The sequence below is a fragment of the Melanostigma gelatinosum genome, assembly GCF_949748355.1.
Source record: "Melanostigma gelatinosum genome assembly, chromosome: 20".
NCBI lineage: Eukaryota > Metazoa > Chordata > Actinopteri > Perciformes > Zoarcidae > Melanostigma > Melanostigma gelatinosum.
In genome coordinates, this window is record NC_136653.1 from 20584772 (window position 1) to 20607600 (window position 22829).

Consider the following 22829-nt stretch of genomic DNA (forward strand, 5'->3'; position numbering starts at 1 on the left):
CTCCACACCAGCTGGAGTGCTCCAATTCATTGTTTGCCAACCGCCAATAAACCTCAAAGAAGAAGAAGAAGAAGGAGTTCGCAGAGTGAGTGCAGCGATGTACTCCTCCGCGCCACCAGGGGGCGAAAGTCGCGCCGGTTCATTGTTTGTGTGTTTATTTCCCCCAGAAAGAAAACAGACATTTTGGAGTTAGCTGAGGCACTGATCGAGACCTCCTCCTCCTGCTAAAGTAAACTAGAGCTAAACTGTCCTCTCCTTCACACGTGCGTTTCAACTCTCTGTCGTTACCGATAAATAACTATAAAGTTAACGAATATAGTTATTTTCGGAGGGAAACTCGTGGTCACACGTTAGCCACCTGGTTGCTAAGTGCTAAGCTAGCTGCAGTGTTTGTAGCTCACCAGCTTCACCGAGGTTTGGCTGTGATGGCTGACTTCAGCAGCTGGGTCACGGTGAGTTTGTTTCTGTATTTAAAACATGGAGATAAGTGTTGTCTTCTTCTCTCTGGACTAAAACATAAAGTTATATGTTAACGTCTTGTTGTAACACAGTAGTAGAGCTGAGAGGTAACTAAGTGTGTACTTAAGTACACATTTGAGGTACTTGTACTTCTTTTTATGCTACTTTCTGCTCTACCTCTCACAGGGGAATAATAGTTACATTATATATCGTTATTCTTCTTCCTCCATATATATATAGATTATTGATAAACAAATCAACTCATGAATTATGATTTAATATTATAATTAAACTACCCAGCAGTATATGAAGTAATTAAAATCAGCTCCACCGTTACCAGCTGCGTCAATAATTACAATAAAATATTCTGAATAATGAGTACTATAATCTTTAGTGCTTCAACTATGTTTTGATGCTGATACTTTTGTACTTTTTATCAAGTAAACATTTTAATTGTAGTATTTCTACACTGGTATATGCATATGTGTACTGTATCATAATAGTTTTATGATATTAATCTGAATTTCCCTTTTGAAGCAAAGACATTTAAAACAGAAACATCACAACAATAAAAAACAAACCGTACTAACTGAAACATTAAACTCTGTTCTTCTCGTGTTCAGCCGTCGGCGGTCAGAGTCGTGTCTGCAGGGAAATCATCGCCGTCCTCCGTCAGGCCGGGAAACGGAAGCTGGGGCGCCGCCGGCGGGATGGACCAGATAACCGTGGTGAGGATAGACGACACGCACATCGCCGAGGAGCGGTCGGTGAAAGCGGCAGCGGCGTGCTACGAGGTGGAGTACTCGATGCCCACCGAGGAGGAGGAGGAAGAGGAGGACGGCGTTTATGTCATCGAGTATTCAAATCCCGAAGAAGAGGGCGAGGGCTACCAGTTCACGATGTCCGTGGACCGGTCGCTCCCGGCACTCAAACATCCCGCGGTGAGCGAGAATGCAACGGCTCCTCCTCTTCCTCCTCTTGCCAAACTGTCCCAGAGGCCGAAGCAGAAGAGGAAGCCGACGGCCGAGGAGGAGGCGAGGAGGAGGAGGAGGAAGCAGCAGCAGCATTTTGTGAGCAACAAGTGTGTGCTGGAGCTCGGCGAGGTCTACCAGGACGCCATGGGCATGAGCTTGGACAGAGGGCAGCTTGTGTGCACGCTGTGCCCGCCGCCCGGCCGCTCCTTCAAGAGGGCCTCCGGTCTGGCCGTCCACCTGAAACACATGCACCTCCTGGAGGGGAACAAGAAGTTCTTCTGCACGACCTGCGAGCAGCCGGTCCGCACGCAGATCGAGCTGGACGCCCACACCAAGAGGCACGCCAACCAGGGCGCCGTGTTCTCCTGCCTCCTCTGCCCGGAGACGGCGGGGTACAGAGGGCCCCGGCAGGGTCTGAGGAGACACCTGGAGCAGGAGCACCCGGGCGTCATCCCGCGCTGCCACATCTGCAACAAGGGCTTCACCTCGCTGGTGTCCTACCTGGCCGACCAGTTCCGGCACGTCGGCGTGTCGCCCTACTTCTGCGCCCGCTGTCAGATCTACGAGATGACGGAGAGGGGGCTGAGCGTGCACATCAGGAACCACGACAAGAAGAAGAAGGAGCTGCAGCAGCAGCAGGAGGAGTCGAGTGGGAACCTCCCGCTGATGTTTGGAGGAGGAGGAGCCAACGCCGACAACTCGGCCACAGACGACTCCGACTTCTGACACGCTTTGTTTTTAGGATGGACGCAGCGAGCCTCCTCTTTGTCACACCCGTCCGACATTTATGCGTCTTCGGCCGCTCTGAACTGAACTTCTCATTTCTAGATTGGCCTCAAGTCGTTTGTAACTTGTACAGTTTGATGGATTCTTCTGTTCACGGTTACTTCATTTCACAACCCGGTCTTAAAAGGAAGAGTTCGATACTTACAGTTACTTACTTATGTTGATGTATTACCAGAAAATAGTAAAAACTTTGTCTTAAAATGTTTTGTTTTTACAAGCAGCAGGTGAGAAGATATTCAGTTTATATCAAACCGCTAAATGAAATGCTCTCATGTAAAGTAAGACCCAGGTTGTAAAAGAAGTGGGTGTTAACACTGTATTTGTTCTTCTTCGTTGGTGTCTGAGTCGATGCATGCATGTGTAAATATTTACCCAGCTGAGAGAGTAACTCATCCTGCTGCTTCTCCAAAACACTTTATTCTGAAGTACTTCCTGTCCACGGCCGTCCTGACTCAACACGTTTCATGTAATATGAATATTATTAAGGATCATCAGCCTCCATCAAGTGGTTAAATGTGGACGGGGGGGAAACAAAAATGGACGTCAAAGTCGCCCGTCTTTAAATGCCAATGTTTTTAAAGTTTGAATGAGTTTTATTTTTAACGTTTTAAAGCATTTTAATGTCGGGTGGAAATCAATCAGTGAACACGTTAATAATGTAACGATGTGGTGCGTTCAGGGCTGCTGGGAAACTCTGACGTCTGGGTTTTTATTTTCAAAGCAACAGAACTCATAACTTTGATGCTTCCTGCAGCCAGATTTTAGACGTTTGATGCTTTTTACAAACTATGTTGTAATCAGTCTTCGATTCTCACTGCAGCGACATCATTGTGATGATTTAAATGATTTAAAAATGATTTAAAAATCATCAACGTTTATGATTTGTAGTAAACAGGATAGAGAATAAAACACGTGATGATCAGGTGATTGGATCTTTCTTTTTGCACATCAACATTTTCTCTTAAATTGTCGTCTTTTCCTTCTGGAGGTTGTTGAAACTGTCCTGGAGCTTTCGATCGGATCACATGGTCTTCTTCTTCAGAGGAGTTCACGACAGCTGGACAAACTCCGCCCACTGAAGAAGATCATGTGATGTGATCGAAAGCTCCAGAACATCAACAGATAATACACTTTAGTGAGATTATTTTGTCGAAAGAATCGATTCTGCCCCACGCTGAATCTGACTGTTTTCATAATAAAAGTCATTGAGGGAAAGCTAACGTCGCTAACGGTGTTAGATGTTGCTTTAACATTTTGCAGTATTTTATGAATTCTGAGGTACATGTACTTTACTTGAGTATTTTAAGTTTCTGATACTTTATACTAAATATTGTACTTTTTACTGCACTACTTTTTTTAAAAATATATATTTATTTGAAATATTTAGTTTACGGTTACTTTGCAGATCCAGATAAATATATTCAACAAATCAATGATGAAGTATGAATATAGATACATTTAAAATCACCAGTTGTGACATTAAATTATGAACACAATGCATCAATCATAATTCAGCATACTTTTACTTTTGGTACTTTAAGTATATTTTGAAGCTCATACTTTCTACTTTTACTAAAGAAAAGAGTATTTCTACACTGTGGCTACTTCAGTAACATATCAGAGTACTTCTGTCTTTATTAAAACAACTTTATATTCATTTGAGGTGAAGCTTTGTGCGAGAAAACGACAACTTAATTTATTCATTTCAATGAATCTTTTCGTGACCTTTTATAAAGTGTTGATTGAGTGGAGATGACGTCATCAGCTGATTATCGTTTTTAATAGAAAGTCCAACTCTCACTGCAGGTACAAAAACAGAGAGCTGGTGTAGCAGCAGGCTGAACGCTGACAGAGAAGAAGAAGAAGAAGAAGAAGAAGAAGAAAGCTATTGCCCAGTTCATAATTACAGAAAAACAAAAATCCTTTTACATTCCTTTATCCCAGAGCTGTACATCGATAGACGAGGAGAACATTTATAGATATATTTCATATTATACAAAAACAAATAAAATCTCAGAGCAGTGAAACTCGTTTCCCTTTTGGTTGACGGACGTTCAGACGACAGGAGGACGTTTGTAATAATCGCAGGTTTGAGTTTCTCTGATTGTCTTCAGCTCAGGATGAAGCAGGAGAGAGGAGCAGAAACACACAAAGCTTTATTTAAACAACACGGACGACAAGGACAAACCCGTCTACCTGGTTATGGAATTAAAGGGCCAGTTCACCCAAAACTCAGCTTCACGACGCAGGCATTTCATTTCATCATACTTTCTGTTTCGTTTACCGGAAAGAAAGAGGTTTGTTATTTGGTTTCAGTTGTTGGGAACATTTAGAACAATAATTAAAAAGTTAATTCATATTTACTTGCTTTTAGATGGAGATTTCTCTTTCAAGGACATTTATTTAGTCCCAAACTATGTTGTTATTTCTGGGGAACTGTACCAGTGTAGCATTAAAGCATTAAAGCATTAAAGCATGGCGCAATTAGCAAGTTAGCTCGTTAGCTTCCTAGCTTGTCCTTCTATTCTATGAATAAAACCAAAACTCTCGGACTATAAACCACCAGGACTTAACTTCTACACACGTGGAAACATTTCCAATAATCCACATTTTAAACAGAAAGTCTGCGTCACAAACTGGACGAGTTTTATTAGTTGAATGAAAGACTGTTGCATTGTGGGGGATGGAGTATCTGAAGGTCAGAATGCCTCCGCTGACTTTAACCCAAACTGGCATGAATACATCAGAGGAGCTTCCTGTTAGGAGGTCACATGTTGGTGAACTGGCCCTTTAATTCTTGAGTAACAGCCGTGGTGTTTGTTCATGCGTGTTTCCTCTGCTACACTGAGTTTAAAGGGTTTTGCTCACAGAGGATCAGGAAGTTTGACTCCCAAACGCCAAATGAAACGAGTCGTTTGTGACAAAGAGGAAACGGATCGACGTGTTTGAAGCGTAACTCTCCTCGTGTGCTGCTCACCTTCCTCACACCTGTGTGCTCGTCTCTTATCCTATGTACACCTCTCTCCTCCTACACACACACACAGACACACCTGGATATATATTTATATATATATAAAAATGCATTGTCTTAATTGATAGAAACCTGAGTTGCTCGTACATGAATATAGATATTTACAGTTCAGCCGCCCGTCGGCTCGTACAGACGGTTTGTTTGTGGAAGCAGAGAAGCTCAGCAGGGGACAAGACGGATCCCTTAAAGAGACAATGTGTCTCCGTCTCCTCCAGTGAAAGCCGCTTTCACAGACGTTTCATTGACACTTACTGACGCGTATTAAAGCTGCACAAGGCTCATAAAACACGACTTACTGTTTCATCGTCTTTAGACCCAAGTACACTTTCACGTACTCGTACTTTACTTCTTTATATCACATTTTACTGCATTTATCAGAAAGCTTCAGCTGCTTCAGACAACACAAAATATAAAACGTGAATGATGATGAATTGTTATATACTTAAATAATATGCATTTATAATCAGGTACAGGTGGTCATTCTGCATAACGAGTACTTATTATTATTTCGTGTACTCATTACTTTTACTGCTACTTTTACTTTGTAGTAAAAGAGCCGAGTACTTTGTCCACCCCTATGTTTTTTCTTGCATAAATGTAAAACTGAATCTGTTGAGCTTTTGTTCATATTTGAGCTCAGGTTCCTGAAACGTTTCAACGAGAGTCAACGGGCGAGAAACGAACAAGTGAATTAGTTTCACTTGTGAAAGTATTCAAAGAGCACGAGGAAGAAGCGGTGCAGCCGAAGGTTGCTGAAAGAAACGTCTTCTTCTCATTAAATCCCAATAATCGTTTCCGTCTTTGCTCCATTTATTCATCTCTGTGACAGACTTCTAAGACTTAAGAGACCAAACGTTCAGATTTTTGTTCTTTGTGTTTTTTGCACCTGAATGGTTAAAATACTGGATTACAGGAAGTCTGCACAAAATGAATTTTCAAAACAAAACAAAGCTCCTGAGAGACTTTTTCTTTTATCCCAAAAACATAACAATGAGACTAAAAGCTTGTTATCAGGCCGACGTCTCTGCAGAGCAACATTTTGAGGGCTTCTCCGTAGAACCGTGATCTCAGAGGCTACTTGAGGTTTAAATACAGGGTGTACAGTATAATAAGAACGGCCCTAGCTCTTTAAATGCATACAGTAGATTACCGTGTTCCTATGTTCTGAAGGGAATAAATACAGTACTTCTATTCTCCCGACGGCCGCTCGGTCTACGAGGCCAGCGCTGATTGTCCGAAGCAAAGACAGGAACAGGTTTAAGAGTACAGCGCAGGCTGTGGATCAGTGATGCTGGGGGAGATAACCGGCCAATCAGAAGCGTCCGTTGAGGTGCGGGGGGGGGGGGGGCGATCTCTGCGTTCCTATTTGGCTTTAGCGGTTCCATCAGTAGTCTGTCCCAGAGAGGAGGAGGAGGAGGAGGAGGAGGAGGAGGAGGTGCTCACAGAGCGGTGGAGGTGATCTTCTTCAGACCCCTCCGCTGGGCCAGAGTGGAGCAGCCCACCGGCTCCAGGACCGGGGGGACGTTCCTGCTGAGGGCCGAGTAGGTGGCGGCCATCGCTCCCTGAGGGGACGAACACCACAGAGCTGAAACTACCGATCCATTAACGAATCACTACCGATCCAATAACGAATCACTACCGATCCATTAACGAATCACTACCGATCCAATAACGAATCACTACCGATCCAATAACGAATCACTACCGATCCATTAACGAATCACTACCGATCCAATAACGAATCACTACCGATCCAATAACGAATCACTACCGATCCATTAACGAATCACTACCGATCCAATGACGAATCACTACCGATCCATTAACGAATCACTACCGATCCAATGACGAATCACTACCGATCCAATGACGAATCACTACCGATCCAATAACGAATCACTACCGATCCAATAACGAATCACTACCGATCCAATAGTGAATCACTACTGATCCTTTAACGAATCACTACCGATCCATTAACGAATCACTACCGATCCAATAACAAATCACTACCGATCCATTGACGAATCACTACCGATCCAATGACGAATCACTACCGATCCATTAACGAATCACTACCGATCCAATAACGAATCACTACCGATCCAATAACGAATCACTACCGATCCATTAACGAATCACTACCGATCCAATGACGAATCACTACCGATCCATTAACGAATCACTACCGATCCAATGACGAATCACTACCGATCCAATGACGAATCACTACCGATCCAATGACGAATCACTACCGATCCAATAACGAATCACTACCGATCCAATAGTGAATCACTACCGATCCATTAACGAATCACTACCGATCCATTAACGAATCACTACCGATCCAATAACGAATCACTACCGATCCATTGACGAATCACTACCGATCCAATGACGAATCACTACCGATCCATTAACGAATCACTACCGATCCATTAACGAATCACTACCGATCCATTAACGAATCACTACCGATCCAACAACGAATCACTACCGATCCATTAACGAATCACTACCGATCCAATAACGAATCACTACCGATCCATTAACGAATCACTACCGATCCAATAACGAATCACTACCGATCCATTAACGAATCACTACCGATCCAATGACGAATCACTACCGATCCATTGACGAATCACTACCGATCCATTAACGAATCACTACCGATCCAATGACGAATCACTACCGATCCAATGACGAATCACTACCGATCCAATGACGAATCACTACCGATCCAATGACGAATCACTACCGATCCATTGACGAATCACTACCGATCCATTAACGAATCACTACCGATCCATTGACGAATCACTACCGATCCAATGACGAATCACTACCGATCCAATGACGAATCACTACCGATCCAATGACGAATCACTACCGATCCAATGACGAATCACTACCGATCCAATGACGAATCACTACCGATCCATTGACGAATCACTACCGATCCATTAACGAATCACTACCGATCCATTAACGAATCACTACCGATCCAATGACGAATCACTACCGATCCATTAACGAATCACTACCGATCCATTAACGAATCACTACCGATCCAATGACGAATCACTACCGATCCAATGACGAATCACTACCGATCCAATGACGAATCACTACCGATCCATTAACGAATCACTACCGATCCATTAACGAATCACTACCGATCCAATGACGAATCACTACCGATCCATTAACGAATCACTACCGATCCAATAGTGAATCACTACCGATCCAATAACGAATCACTACCGATCCAATAGTGAATCACTACCGATCCAATGGTGAATCACTGAGCACCGCTCAGGATATTTGATGTTTGTGAGTTTCTCTCTCAACAACCTGCAGCACAAACTCTTTGATTATCTTTACGTTTCATGTATTTGTAAGCGTTTGTGCAGAACAAGTAACCAGACAGAGAGTGTGTGTGTGTGTGTGTGTGTGTGTCACCTTGACCAGGTGTGGGGCGTCCTGTCTGTTGAGGGTGTATTTGGGCAGCTGGTCTCGGTGCGTCACCCAGGGGTGTCGGAGGACCTGACCCGCCGTCAGCCTCCGGTGGGGGTCCACGTGGAGCATCTTGGACACCAGGTCCTGAGTGGGGTCAGAGGTCACACGTGAGCTCATTCAACAACAGAAATCCTAAAAGTTTTCTTAAAAAGATGTGAAAGTTACACCTGTTTGACATGTGTTTACTTGTCTTTACTCGATATCTATTTATGTCTCTCTTCCAGCTTTTTACAGATCTGTGTGTCATAAAGACCCCCCCCCCCCCCCCCGGACGTTCAACGAGGCAAAGACGACGAAGAACTTCACACCTTGGCCTCTGAAGAGACAGAGTTCCAGTATCCTCCAGTTAGAGAGAACTTCCCGCTGCCGATGCGAGCCAAGATCTCCTCCGGCGTGTCCTCCGGTCCGTTGGCGAAGGGAGTGAAGCTGAAGGTGACGGGAGAGATTATGACTTCATTGTTATTGTTGTCATTAACCTGCAGCAGCTCCAGGTTTATTCACAGCATCTCCTGATAACTTATGTCTGATGTCCATCAGCGGCGTTTACCCCGTCAGCATCGTGTAGAGCAGGACTCCCAGACTCCAGATGTCACAGGCGGCGTCGTAGCCCTGCTTCTTCAGCACCTGACACAAACACAGAGACGATCACGAGAACAAACTAAACATCTGTCCTCATACAGCTGTGATGAGAACGATAACTCAGCAGAGACAGAGCTCAGTCAGCTTCATGTGCTCTTTAGTCCCTGGAGTTGGTTTGAGCTCATTGCTGCTCAGTTGAATAGAAACATACGAGACACTTCAACAAACGGACGGCGTACCTCGGGCGCCACAAAGTTGGCGGTGTAACACGGCGTCATGAGCAGACCGTTCTCCGCTCTCAGCTGTTTGGCGAAACCAAAGTCGCAGATCCGGATGGACTCGGCGTTCCCGCTCTCGTCCACGTAGAGGATGTTACTGGGCTTCAGGTCTCTGTGCACCACCTGCAAGACAGGAAGCAGCTTCAACTTCAGAGACCTCAGCGCTCCTGCTGGTCAGAGAGCTGGACGACTGTCTGTGTCTGAAGTGTGCTTTTATTTTGTAGAAAGTGTCTTCACCAACAGACGTTATTTAGTTTAGTACGTGGAGAACAAAACGCTGTTCAAGTGAAAGAGACAAAGATCCTCTTGAGCAACAACTGGATGAGAAGACAAGAAATCAGCATCCAGGAAGCTGAGATTCAAACAGGAACAGCTTCCTGTTTCAGTGGCAAGAGTTTCACAATAAAAGCAGCCTAGAACAAGCTGGAACTAACAGAAACAGAAGGTTTGTGTCGAGTTATCTCTACTGGAATATCAGATGACGTAATCACAGTTCAAACCTCTTCAATCAGACACAGACTCAATATTTACGTCCACTTCATTCTAACAAAACTATTTCCAATATAAATAATAAGTCTGGTGTGAATTATACTGTTTGTATCTCTGTTACAATCCGATGTAATTGCACCACTGAGTGCATTAAAGTATAAAGGACTCCAGCTGAACATCCTGCGTCTCTCATGGTGAACCACGACAGATGAGATCTCACCCCCTGTACGTGCAGGTACTCCACCGTCTTGGTGATGGTGTAGAGGACGGCGCTGGCTTCTCGCTCCGAGAAGAACTTCTGTCGCAGGATTTTGTCGAGCAGCTCGCCTCCTTTCATCAGCTCCGTCACCAGGAACGCCGAGCGGCCGTCGTCGTACACCTACGGGCCGGACGAGCGGCGTTTACTCAAACGGTCGACAAAAACGGTGCGACAGCAGTAAAGAGGATTAAACTAAAACTATTATACTTTGTAGAGAATACATATTTCTGGATTTATCGTCTTCAGACAAAGAGCTGAATCATCTCTGCAGCAGCCAACAGCATCTTTATTTGAAAGAAGAAAAGCATGCATTGAGTGATAATCGTCGAGCTGAGGCCATTCCCACTGCAGTAATTAAGAGTGAGTCACTGAAGCATTCACGTCTTTATTCATCCTCCAGCGACACGGACGAACACACGCTGACCCGACTGAGTCACGAGCACATTGGATTTTCAGAATAAGATGCTCAGAGAGAGCTCAGCTTGGTGTGACTCACGTCCTTGAGGGTGATGATGTTGGGATGCTGTCCGTATCTCAGCAGGATCTCCACCTCCTCCGTCGGGTCTTTCTTGGACTTGGTGATGATCTGTGGACAGCAGTGTGACGTTACGGCGGGGTCACGAAGCCCCGGGGACTCTGCGTGGACGCGGTGCTCGTCTTACCTTGACCGCGTACTCCATGCCGGTCCCTTTGTGAACGCCGCGCTTACAGATGGAGTACGAGCCGACGCCGATGTCCTCTTTGATCTCGTAGGCGTCCGAGAACTGAGACGTGCTCCTGTGGAGCTGCTACATGCGGAGACACAAACGTCGAAGCGGACGTTACGAAGAATACGCATTGATTCCGGGGATTGAAACTTCAGACACCATCGCTCAGTCGACCGACCAAAGACCGACCGATCTCTCTGATCCACGGCCAGCTGGAGGCTTTTATCAGCCTCAGATCTCCTCATGCTTCTCCACTTAGTCCTCCCACGTCCTGGAAGCCTTTCATCCAGGAGACAAGCTCCGGTTCTAAAGGGGGAAGCCTTAAAGCTGCATTCTCTCTACCGACCACCAGGGGGAGACTCCTCTGGTTGTATAGAAGTCTGTGAGAAAATGACTCTACTTCTCTCTTGATTTATTCCCTCAGTAAACATTGTAAACATTCGGATGAGGTTTTACTCTCTAAGTCAGATCGTTCTTGCCTCTGAGACATGTTAAGATATGATATGTGTGTGTGTACGTACCTGTACAATAGTGCTGGGTATTGGTTGTGTGTCCTCTTCTGTTATGGCCACAAAACTGAACCCTCTGAACAGCTGATGGGCGTTGGCACTGGGAGGAACCCCTGGAGAGTCTGAGGCACAAACACAGAAAATAGCTGCTGAACCTCACCGCTCAAAGAATAAATAAATTGTATTCAGGATGGAGTTCAGCTCAGCGGTGTGTGAAGTGAGGAGGAGGGGGGGGGAGGAGGAGGCGGAGGAGGCGGAGGAGACAGTCTGCACCTCTGGGTGTTTTTGCTGTGAACTCTGGATCAAAATAGAAAGTGTCGTCAGGTCGTCCTGCAGCCGGTTTGAAGGGAGGAGGAAGCTCTCTGCGGAAGAGTTTCTACAAGAGGAAGAGGAAGACACACAGTCAGAGACAAAACAACAAGAGTGATGTTAATATTTAAACCATGGAATCAAACTGTTGAGCATATTAGTTACTGTGAGGAACTTTCACTCAGTGTTGGTTCTGTTGGTCCCTGTGCACTAAAGGTCGTGTCTCTGAGCACCAGACTGTCTTCAGTAAACCTCTCATTCTACTGCAGCAGGTCTGACAGTCTGCTCCTCTCAGTCCTGGTCCTGGTTCTCCCGTGCCTCCCTTCCCTCCAGCGGGTCCAGCAATACGTCCTGGATCTCCAGCAGCGTGGTGTCGGTGTTGACTCCCAGAGAGGAGAAGCTCTGCTCCTGGAGGAGGAGGAGGAGGAGGAGGAGGAGGAGGAGGAGGAGGAGGAGGAGGAGGAGGAGGAGGAGGAGGAGGAGGAGGAGGAGATGCTGCTGCTGGGAGCTGAGCTCTCCTCCTCCCTCCGGAGCTCCGGATCTGGGTCCGTCCACGGTGGACCGGTCTCTGCTGGAGTCTGAGCTGAAGGAGGTTCTGGTGAACCTGCATGACTTCATCTGGTTTCACCAGAATCCGACTCGGTGGCTCCGATGACGAGCATCAAGAACAACTCTATAGAAACAGACCATCTTCTCTCTGATGGTCTCTGTACTGATGGAGGTCTGATAGAGGATCAGGACTACACTGAGACTGGTTCATATAGAGGATCAGGACTACACTGAGACTGGTTCAGGACCAGTTAAAGTTCCTCACAGTAATCTTTTAATAAAGTTTATAAAAAGGAGACACTGACGTTCCAGTCGATGGTGCTGAAGAACTGATGCCTCTTGATCTCCTCCACGCTGTCTGGTCCGGCTCCTGCAAACAAACAAACAAACAAACAAACAGCTGTCAGTCCAGTATTTATCCAACAAACAAACAAACAAACAAACAGCCGTCAGTCCAGTATTCATCCAACAAACAAACAAACAAACAAACAAACAGCCGTCAGTCCAGTATTCATCCAACAAACAAACAAACAAACAAACAAACAAACAAACAGCCGTCAGTCCAGTATTTATCCAACAAACAAACAAACAAACAGCTGTCAGTCCAGTATTCATCCAACAAACAAACAAACAGCTGTCAGTCCAGTATTCATCCAACAAACAAACAAACAAACAAACAGCCGTCAGTCCAGTATTCATCCAACAAACAAACAGGAGGAAACGGAGCGTTTGTTGGGGACTATTTTCAGCGGCGGATTAATCCACATTTGGTGCTGTAGTGAGTATTTGAGTGTGTGTTCATGGTGGAGCTCTGTGGCACAAAGGAAGAAGATGTATTACACACTCAATGACTGTGAGTCTCTATCTGGAGATTGGCTCCTCCTCCTCTGACTCATACGGTGAACTAGTTCAGATTTGGGCTCCTGTTATTGATCCTATCATATATCCTATCTGCTGCATGTACGTTGATTTGTGGATTCATGTACAGTTTACCTGAACGACCAGACTGCAGATGCAGGATACCTGCATGCATTTTAAATATGTTGTATGTTCTGTTCTTACCTAATCTGTTGGAAGGGTTGCGTTTGAAGAGGTTCCTGAGGAGACTCTGAGCTTCTGAACTCAAGAACTGTGGCATTCCCAGCTTGGCCCTGTGGAACACACACAAACAGGAGGAACTGCAGTGAGCTGCAGCTCTGGTGTTGTTAAACCGTCCATATTGTGTTTCCAAACTGAAAGTATGTGAAAGACGAGCCGACGGCACAGGAAGCACAGTCAGCGCTCTGCAGAGAGTCTGCTCAGCACTTTTCATTCAGAGGGAAACTGAGACGACGGAGGAAGCAGGACGGGTTAATATTTATCTCTCTCTGCTCGTCTTCCTCCTGAGTGCTGCACTTTATCTCCTCTAATATGGACCCTGTGGGGGGAGGAGGGGGGCCTCTTCTCGGCCGTGATGAGGCGGTGATTGGATACGAGCGATCTGACGGTGTAAAGTTTCTTACTTGAGGATCATGGTCATCGTCTCTTTCCGGTCTTTGCCCTGAAACGGCAGCGTTCCCGTCAGCATCTCGAACTGAGAGACAGAACAACAACAAACAGGTCAACGCGTTGCACAACAAACAGCAACAAACAGGTCAACGCGTTGCACAACAAACAGCAACAAACAGGTCAACGCGTTGCACAACAAACAGCAACAAACAGGTCAACGCGTTGCACAACAAACAACAACAAACGGGTCAACGCGTTGCACAACAAACAGCAACAAACGGGTCAACGCGTTGCACAACAAACAGCAACAAACGGGTCAACGCGTTGCACAACAAACAGCAACAAACGGGTCAACGCGTTGCACAACAAACAGCAACAAACGGGTCAACGCGTTGCACAACAAACAGCAACAAACGGGTCTGAAACTGACGAATGCTGAGAAGTAAAATGCGTTTATTGTTGCTAGTTTTGTGGAACATGACATCAGTTACATTGTGTCACATTCAACCCAAGTTGTTTGTAAAGTGACAGAACTTCATGACATGAACCAGAAGTATCGTCACTGTTCTTTAAGAGAGGAACATACCAACCAAGTCACTACGTTTATTACATATTGTAGGATTGTAAATCAGAATCTTAACCCTAACAGTGTTGTTTCTTCAACAACACTGCTCCTCTGTGATTGGCTGTTGGGATGACCAGGGTTAATTCTACTGTAATCAGATTACTTGAGAGTGGAACCAGCTCTGAACAACAGACAGCAGGAGGTCGCGTCAGCACAAACACAGCGCAGCGGGCGCTCTCCTCTCACCATGAGCACGCCGTACGACCACCAGTCGGCGCTGTGCGTGTGTCCCCGCCTGTTCACCACCTCGGGGGCCATGTACTCCACCGTCCCACAGAAGGAGTACGCCTTGTTCTCCTGGTCCACCGACTCCTTACTGAGGCCGAAGTCTGAGCAGGAGGAGCAGCAGAGGTTACAGCAGCTTCAAGCACGAAGCACAGCAAACACGCACGTTACCGTGCTGCTCTTAACAATGTTAGTCTGTCAGTGATAATGTTGAGGTTTGGACTGCATTTTAAATGAATGCATGAGTAATAATATATAATATATGACATATATCAGTTTAAACACTTCAACAACATTTTAATGACAGACTTTTACTGAAGGAACATTTTACGATAACAGAGGAATTGTACTGTGTGGTATTAGTACTTTTACTGGAGTAAAAGATCGGAATACTTCCTCCACTACTGGGAAAGACACACACACACACACACACACACACACACACACACACACACACACACACAGCAGTGTAACATTACGCACCGGTCAGCTTGATGTGTCCCTCCTCATCGAGCAGGATGCTGAAATAACAGAAATGCTTTTTATTTGTACTCTTGAATAAATATCTGCAGGCAAATGTGTGTGTGTGTGTGAGTGTGTGAGTGAGTGTGTGCGTGTGTGTGAGAGTGAGTGTGTGTGAGTGTGAGTGTGACTGTGCGTGTGTGTGTGTGTGTGAGTGTGAGTGTGTGCGTGTGTGTGAGTGTGTATTAGTGTGTGAGTGAGTGTGTGTGTATTAGTGTGTGAGTGAGTGTGTGTGTCTGTCTTAGTGTGTGTGTGTGTGAGTGTGTGCGTGTGTGTGAGTGTGACTGTGCGTGTGTGTGTGTGTGAGTGTGTGAGTGTGTGAGTGTGTGTGTGACTGTGTGTGTGTGTGAGAGTGTGAGTGTGTGTGTGAATGTGTGTGTATTAGTGTGGGTGTGAGTGTGTGAGTGTGTGTGTGAGTGTGTGAGTGTGTGTGTGAGTGTGTGTGTATTAGTGAGTGTGTGAGTGTGTGTGTGTGTGTGTGTGAGTGTGTATTAGTGTGTGCGTGTGTGTGAGTGTGTATTAGTGTGTGAGTGAGTGTGTGTGTGTGTGTCTTAGTGTGTGTGTGTGTGAGTGTGTGCGTGTGTGTGAGTGTGTGAGAGTGTGAGAGTGTGAGTGTGTGTGTGACTGTGTGTGTGTGTGAGAGTGTGAGTGTGTGTGTGAATGTGTGTGTATTAGTGTGGGTGTGAGTGTGTGTGTGAATGTGTGTGTATTAGTGTGGGTGTGAGTGTGTGTGTGAATGTGTGTGTATTAGTGTGGGTGTGAGTGTGTGAGTGTGTGTGTGAGTGTGTGAGTGTGTGTGTGAGTGTGTGTGTGTGTATTAGTGTGTGTGTGAGTGTGTGTGTATTAGTGAGTGTGTGAGTGTGTGAGTGTGTGTGTGTGTGAGTGTGTGTGTATTAGTGTGTGTGTGAGTGTGTGTGTATTAGTGTGTGTGTGAGTGTGTGTGTGAGTGTGTGAGTGTGTGTGTATTAGTGTGTGAGTGTGTGTGTGAGTGTGTGTGTGAGTGTGTGAGTGTGTGTGTATTAGTGTGTGAGTGTGAGTGTGTGTGTGTGAGTGTGTGTGTATTAGTGAGTGTGTGTGTATTAGTGTGTGTGTGAGTGTGTGTGTATTAGTGAGTGTGTGTGTATTAGTGTGTGAGTGAGTGTGTGAGTGTGTGTGTATTAGTGTGTGAGTGTGAGTGTGTGTGTGTGAGTGTGTGTGTATTAGTGAGTGTGTGTGTATTAGTGTGTGAGTGTGTGTATTAGTGAGTGTGTGTGTGTGTGAGTGTGTGGGTGTGTGTGTGAGAGTGTGTGAGTGAGTGTGTGTGTGAGCCTACTTCTCTGGCTTGAGGTCTCTGTAGATGATGCCCAGGCCGTGGAGGTGATTGAGGGCCAGCGCGAGCTCTGCCAGGTAAAACTTCACGTCCTCCTCTGTGAACATCACCTACAACACACAACAGTGTTATAATCCAGAGACTCGTGTTCGTGTTCGTGATGACGGTCGGGCAATGACATTTAAATACACAACGATAACTGTGTCCTAAAACGCAAACGTCTTTTAAAGACACAGTGAGATTTAAACGTGTTCCATGCGTTCATGGTTCTTGTATCGGACGCATCAGCGCGTAGAAAACTGAGCATTTTGAGAATAACTTTTCCCCTTTTATTAAATTAGAAACTATTCACTCACACCTCACACTGCAGTGTGACGGCACCGTTTCCTCTCCTGTTGATTTGACTCAATGTGTCTCTTAGTTTCCCTCTTGAAGCCTTTTCTGTCTCATGTAAAGTGTTCTGAACTGCCTCGTCGTCGTCGTAAATTGAAAGTATTTTCTCTCACGATGAGAACGGAAACACGCGGCGAGGTGCACGTCAGCCGGACGTTTGTGTCATTTAACGTTCGTGAATAAAGAAAGTATTGTGTACTGGAGAAGAGCTGTGTCATGTGTTTGTAGTTTACTGAAACTAGAGTAGGAAATGTAATTTCCCATGAGAGATAATACATTCATCATCAGCATCATAGCTTCATTTGTCGTACGAGGGATTTCCTCTTTGTATTCTTCAGTTTGTCCTCCAGACATTGTGGATAATCTCTCCTAACGAACTCTCCTTGTGTTTAAACAAGTGATGAAGTGATGAAGAGGAGTCACCTCTTTAGAGAGACGAGTGAAGAGGTCTCCTCCTCTGAGGAAGTCCAGGATCAGGTAGAGCTTCCCCTCCGTCTGAAACGCTGAGGGGAGGAAACAAAATCCAGATGAGCTCTGAGGAGCCGTGAGTTCTGATTGGCCGGTGACTCACCGCCGACGGTCTGCGATTGGCCGGCTCACCGTAGTGCAGTTTGACGATGAAGGGATGGTTGACCTCCACCAGGATGTCTCTCTCCATCTTCGTCCTGACCCGGTCACGCACTGGAAACACACAGGAGTGGAAAACACATCAATCACCAGATAAAGCACTGAGTGAAGACGCCGACAATAAAACAAGCCTCCCTTATTTCTGATGAAGACGAGGAGAGGAAGGACAAGAACGAAGCAAATAAACATCAATTAAAGGAGCGTGTTGCGTTTCTTTCCACCACCAGATGGTGTCTTCCTCTCTCTTCTCCTCTTCCTCTCTCTCTTCTCCTCTTCCTCTCTCTTCTCCTCTTCCTCTCTCTTCTCCTCTTCCTCTCTCTTCCTCTCTCTCTTCACCTCTTCCTCTCTCTTCTCCTCTCTCTCTTCACCTCTTCCTCTCTCTCTTCACCTCTTCCTCTCTCTCTTCACCTCTTCCTCTCTCTTCTCCTCTTCCTCTCTCTCTTCTCCTCTTCTCCTCTCTTCACCTCTTCCTCTCTCTCTTCTCCTCTTCCTCTCTCTCTTCTCCTCTTCCTCTCTCTTCACCTCTTCCTCTTCTCCTCTTCCTCTCTCTTCACCTCTCTCTTCTCCTCTTCCTCTCTCTCTTCTCCTCTTCCTCTCTCTTCACCTCTTCCTCTTCTCCTCTTCCTCTCTCTTCTCCTCTTCCTCTTCTCCTCTCTTCACCTCTTCCTCTCTCTCTTCTCCTCTTCCTCTCTCTTCTCCTCTCACAAGAAATTCCACAACTGAGCAAATACAAAAGCACACTTTCTCATTGATCATCTTTCCATTCAACTTGTTAGTTTCAACTTTTAAAAAAACAAGGAGAAGAAGAGCAGATGGCTGAACCTCTTCTTCGTACCTTTCAGTGTAGCTTTCTTCAGGACTTTCATGGCGTAGAGCTGACCGGCATCTGGTCCCGTGACCTTCCTCACCAGAAACACCTGAACACACACACAAGTTTGTGGACTGACGTTCTAAAGCATTTTAGCCGTCGCCATCTTGTTTTTTCTAACCAGTGAACAGGAAGTGACCATATTTGGACTGAGGAGGAGACGTAGAGACGCCGTATACGTCTCTGGTGTCGACCTGTCAATCAGCGTGTAGCCCCGCCCTAAAGCATCCCCTGCTTTATGGTCTGTGTGACTCTAAATGGACCATAATGTACTAAATGAACATCATGCTGTATTGAAGAAGACTTGAAACTAGAGATTGAGACATAAACTCATGTTTACAATGTTTACTGAGAGAATAAATCAAGAGAGAAGTAGAGTCATTTTCTCATAGACTTCTATACAACCAGAGGAGTCGCCCCCTGGTGGACACTGGAGAGAATGCAGCTTTTAAGTCATAAGTTTGTCGTAGTATCATTTAGTTTCGTGTGAAACCGATCAGTGAACTACATCTCTCGACATAGCCGCTAACTAGCTAACTGAGCAAAGTTTACGTTTCATTTTGTGTTTTAGAAGAAGAAGAAGAAGAAACATTCCTTTGTTATTTATGCAGTGACTAAAAACACTGGTACTGTAGCTTCACAGAGAAATGTCTTTTAGGTGCGTCGTCTTTCTAATTCAGTACTTTCTCGGTCTTATACTTTAACAGTTTTAATGATAAAATGCTACTGAACTTTTAAATGTACAAACATCGTATGAGGAATTCATGGCACAGTTCAAACAGCATCATGTCTTTATTTGTCTCTCTCCGTTAACTACCGCACGTATTCTAAATATAAAAATGAGTCCCGTGGTGGTCCACCGTAAAGGGGCGGGACTTCCCCTCTCCATTACATCTACTGTGTGTGTTTGTTTGGGTTAGCCTCCTTTTTCTTTTTCTGGTTCACACTTATGCAGACACACACACACACACACACACGCGCACACGCACGCACACACACACACACACACACACACACACACACACACACACACACACACACACACACACACACACACACACACACACACACACACACACACACACCTTGCCGAAGGAGCCTTGTCCGAGGACTTTGCGGAGCTCGAACTGTCGTGGGTCGGCCTTCTCTGAGCCCTCCTTCACGTGGTGAGTGATGCTGATCTCCTTCATCGGCACGTCGTCCTGTAAACACACACAGTGTTCATCGCTGTTACGCCCTCAAGTGCTCATTCATTAGAACGGAGACGTTCAGCCCAAACCAGGAAAAACAACGGCTCAAAAGTACATACAAGTACTTACTTTAGAGTGTCCACATACTTTTGGCAACATACAAAGTATCATATGAGTAACTCGTGAAAGTAGAGGAAGAGTTTTCTAAACAACGCTCATAGTTTCTGCTTTTAAATTCACCAATAAATCATGTCTGAGCAACACTTTAATCTTAATGTAAGTCTTATTTTTAGCCTCAATAGACCAGAATGCATTGCAGGCAGTGAGCAAGTTTCTACACTAACAGTAGACCGTATTTCTACATTCTACACTTAACAACAACAACCAGCTGGATGGAGCAAGTTTAGGCGTGCTATCTGGGTGTTATTCATTTCTTGAAAGGCATTCTGGGAAACGTAGTTCATAAAGCAGCAGGTAAATCCAAAGACAAAACAATCCTGAAGAGCTGCGACGCTATCAGTGTGAGAATGTTTCCCCTTCGTCTCAGTGAATCACTCAACAGGTTGAGCAGGGCTTCTGAATGTTCGTCATCCGCTCAGTGGGATATTACAAAACACACACACACACACACACACACACACACACACGCACGCACGCACACTTGTCATGGAGCCACCCCCGATACCTGCTCCCCTCTGTAGCTGAGTGACTAATGACACCATACTGTGTGACAGCATCCCTCCTTCAAACTCTAAAGCCTCCTAGCTTCATGCTACGCGTATGCTGGATATCGATGAAATAATCCAAACAAGTAAACAGGTGAACAAAGACTACATCCCCCATCATCCTCTGTGCTCTGCACTCCCAACTCCATCCTCTTCTCCCCATCCTCTTCTCTCTCTGTCCACCTACGTCGTCTTCCTTCTACCGCTTCACTGTCTCCTTTTCTTCCGTACCTGTAGTTCCCAGGTGGGTGACCGGCTGGCTGCCGGGTGTCCCAGTGCATTGTGGGTCCTGTAGTCCAGACGGCGGCTGAGGCTCTGTGGTGCTAACATGCTCCCGTGCATCGACTGAGCGACTACAGGATGGAAAGCACTTCTCTCTCTCTCTCTCTCTCTCTTACTCTGTGTCTCCCTCTTTCTCTCTCCCTCAGAGACATCTCCCTCCCCTCCCTCGCCCCTTCCATTTTCTCACCTTTTTTCAATCTTTATTTGAACCGTTATCACCTCTCCTCCGTCTTATTCCGGAGTAGATGAATTACTATGATACTTTAAATCAGGAAAGGTGCAAATACCTCACTACATAATACTTAAGTACTTCATAAATAAATCATTTTTTAGAAAGTACAGACGTGTTCTCTGGAAAAGTAGGTCAAATAAAGTCTTAGTCGACTAACAGTCATACGATTATCTTGGCTAATTGACGGATCCGTAAACCAGTACTATACCGCCTTAAACCAGTACTGTACCGCCTTAAACCAGTACTGTACCGCCTTAAACCAGTACTATACCGCCTTAAACCAGTACTGTACCGCCTTAAACCAGTACTGTACCGCCTTAAACCAGTACTATACCGCCTTAAACCAGTACTATACCGTCTTAAACCAGTACTGTACCGTCTTAAACCAGTACTATACCGTCTTAAACCAGTACTGTACCGTCTTAAACCAGTACTATACCGCCTTAAACCAGTACTGTACCGCCTCAAACCAGTACTATACCTCCTTAAACCAGCACTATACCGTCTTAAACCAGTACTGTACCGCCTTAAACCAGTACTATACCGCCTTAAACCAGTACTGTACCGTCTTAAACCAGTACTATACCGCCTTAAACCAGTACTGTACCGCCTCAAACCAGTACTATACCTCCTTAAACCAGCACTATACCGTCTTAAACCAGTACTGTACCGTCTTAAACCAGTACTATACCGCCTTAAACCAGTACTGTACCGCCTTAAACCAGCACTATACCGCCTTAAACCAGCACTATACCTCCTTAAACCAGTACTGTACCGTCTTAAACCAACACTATACCGTCTTAAACCAGCACTATACCGTCTTAAACCAGTACTATACCGTCTTAAACCAGCACTATACCGTCTTAAACCAGCACTATACCGTCTTAAACCAGCACTATACCGTCTTAAACCAGCACTATACCGTCTTAAACCAGTACTAATTGTCTTGAACCAGTAATAACCTGAGATGAGCTCATAAATTATTTGGAAAATATGTCATTAAGCCTGAAACGGCTAACTGAGACCAAAACGAATGATTACTTTCATATTATTACACACTCAAAGGGGCCAGTCTATAAAACATGATATATATGTAATGTTATATTGGATTATGTTGCGTAACTCTCCACGACACAACAGCGTTTTAATGTTGCAGCTGGTTTAAATAGAACTAATTCTACCTGCTTGACACACAGATGGGTGGTTTAATCTACTTCCTGACGTTTATGAATGCATTCATCTAAAGCTATAAGCTCTCAGGTCAATGAAGTGGATTAAAAAGAACCGCACGAGCCTCTGACATGAAGCGGAGTGGAATCATAAAGAAAGCATCACAACATGTAAGCACAGCTTCCTCATCCTCTCAGCTTGAGCCGGGGAAACGTCTTGGTGAAGAAGAAAATGTGTCCTTGAAACTGTCGCGGTTTGAAAGTTGTGATAAAATGTTTAATCTTTGATTTAAATCACAATTCAGACTTCTTGTGCTCCCATTTTCTTATGAAAACCCTGTTCACATCTTGAATGTAAAGCCACGCATTACGCCGCATGTCATCAGCGCCGGGTACGAAACATCACACCGGTGAACGTGTGAATGACATCATCCATCAGGACGAAGCAGAGAGCAGAGAGACGGACCAACAGACGCACACAGAGGGTTGAGATGCTGCTGACCGCTGACAAAACCAGATGAAATGTTTGAGAAGATGAGGATCTTAGGAATGATGGATTTCCATGTGTGTGTGTGTGTGTGTGTGTGTGTGTGTGTGTGTGTGTGAGAGAGTCAGACCACAGATGGAGGATCAGAGCCGAAGCGACAGGATGCTCATGTAGCACCTCTTAATCACACGGATTAAAACTGCAAACCCAGCACCTGTGCTCTGAACGCACACGCA

The 22829-nt window shown here is 45.3% G+C and overlaps 2 protein-coding genes across 3 annotated transcripts in view; one reads left to right on the plus strand and one right to left on the minus strand.

Annotated features, from left to right (window-relative positions):
* The first annotated feature begins 185 nt into the window (after nucleotides 1-185).
* Nucleotides 186-3143, plus strand: LOC306794426 (uncharacterized protein). The gene is made up of 2 exons (XM_079292497.1): nucleotides 186-452; nucleotides 1083-3143. The coding sequence occupies exons 1-2, from the start codon at nucleotides 426-428 to the stop codon at nucleotides 2157-2159; spliced, it is 1104 nt and encodes a 367-aa protein (XP_079148623.1). The 5' UTR covers nucleotides 186-425; the 3' UTR covers nucleotides 2160-3143.
* An 839-nt stretch (nucleotides 3144-3982) lies between these two features.
* Nucleotides 3983-22829, minus strand: part of rps6ka3b (ribosomal protein S6 kinase, polypeptide 3b) — a 47145-nt gene continuing 28298 nt past the window's right edge. Inside the window, exons 3-22 of one of the 2 annotated variants that reach the window (XM_079292073.1) lie at nucleotides 19594-19710; nucleotides 18476-18557; nucleotides 17614-17694; nucleotides 17437-17516; nucleotides 16624-16730; nucleotides 15273-15310; nucleotides 14751-14893; nucleotides 13954-14024; nucleotides 13514-13602; nucleotides 12757-12821; nucleotides 11867-11969; nucleotides 11606-11715; nucleotides 11040-11162; nucleotides 10874-10963; nucleotides 10339-10497; nucleotides 9591-9752; nucleotides 9320-9396; nucleotides 9081-9198; nucleotides 8716-8856; nucleotides 3983-6812 (exon numbers count right to left, since the gene is read on the minus strand). In XM_079292073.1, coding sequence (XP_079148199.1) covers nucleotides 6690-6812; nucleotides 8716-8856; nucleotides 9081-9198; nucleotides 9320-9396; nucleotides 9591-9752; nucleotides 10339-10497; nucleotides 10874-10963; nucleotides 11040-11162; nucleotides 11606-11715; nucleotides 11867-11969; nucleotides 12757-12821; nucleotides 13514-13602; nucleotides 13954-14024; nucleotides 14751-14893; nucleotides 15273-15310; nucleotides 16624-16730; nucleotides 17437-17516; nucleotides 17614-17694; nucleotides 18476-18557; nucleotides 19594-19710 — 2079 coding nt within the window. In that variant the 3' untranslated portion in view covers nucleotides 3983-6689. Of the gene's footprint in view, nucleotides 6813-8715; nucleotides 8857-9080; nucleotides 9199-9319; nucleotides 9397-9590; nucleotides 9753-10338; nucleotides 10498-10873; nucleotides 10964-11039; nucleotides 11166-11605; nucleotides 11716-11866; nucleotides 11970-12756; nucleotides 12822-13513; nucleotides 13603-13953; nucleotides 14025-14750; nucleotides 14894-15272; nucleotides 15311-16623; nucleotides 16731-17436; nucleotides 17517-17613; nucleotides 17695-18475; nucleotides 18558-19593; nucleotides 19711-22829 lie in introns of both variants that reach the window. The other variant, XM_079292072.1, reaches the window with a different exon arrangement.

Excerpts from the sequence above, each read along its gene's own strand:
- LOC306794426 (XM_079292497.1), top strand. The coding sequence starts at position 426 with ATGGCTGACTTCAGCAGCTGGGTCACG. Across the intron at positions 453-1,082 it reads ACTTCAGCAGCTGGGTCACG|CCGTCGGCGGTCAGAGTCGT; the intron begins GTGAGTTTGTTT and ends TCTCGTGTTCAG.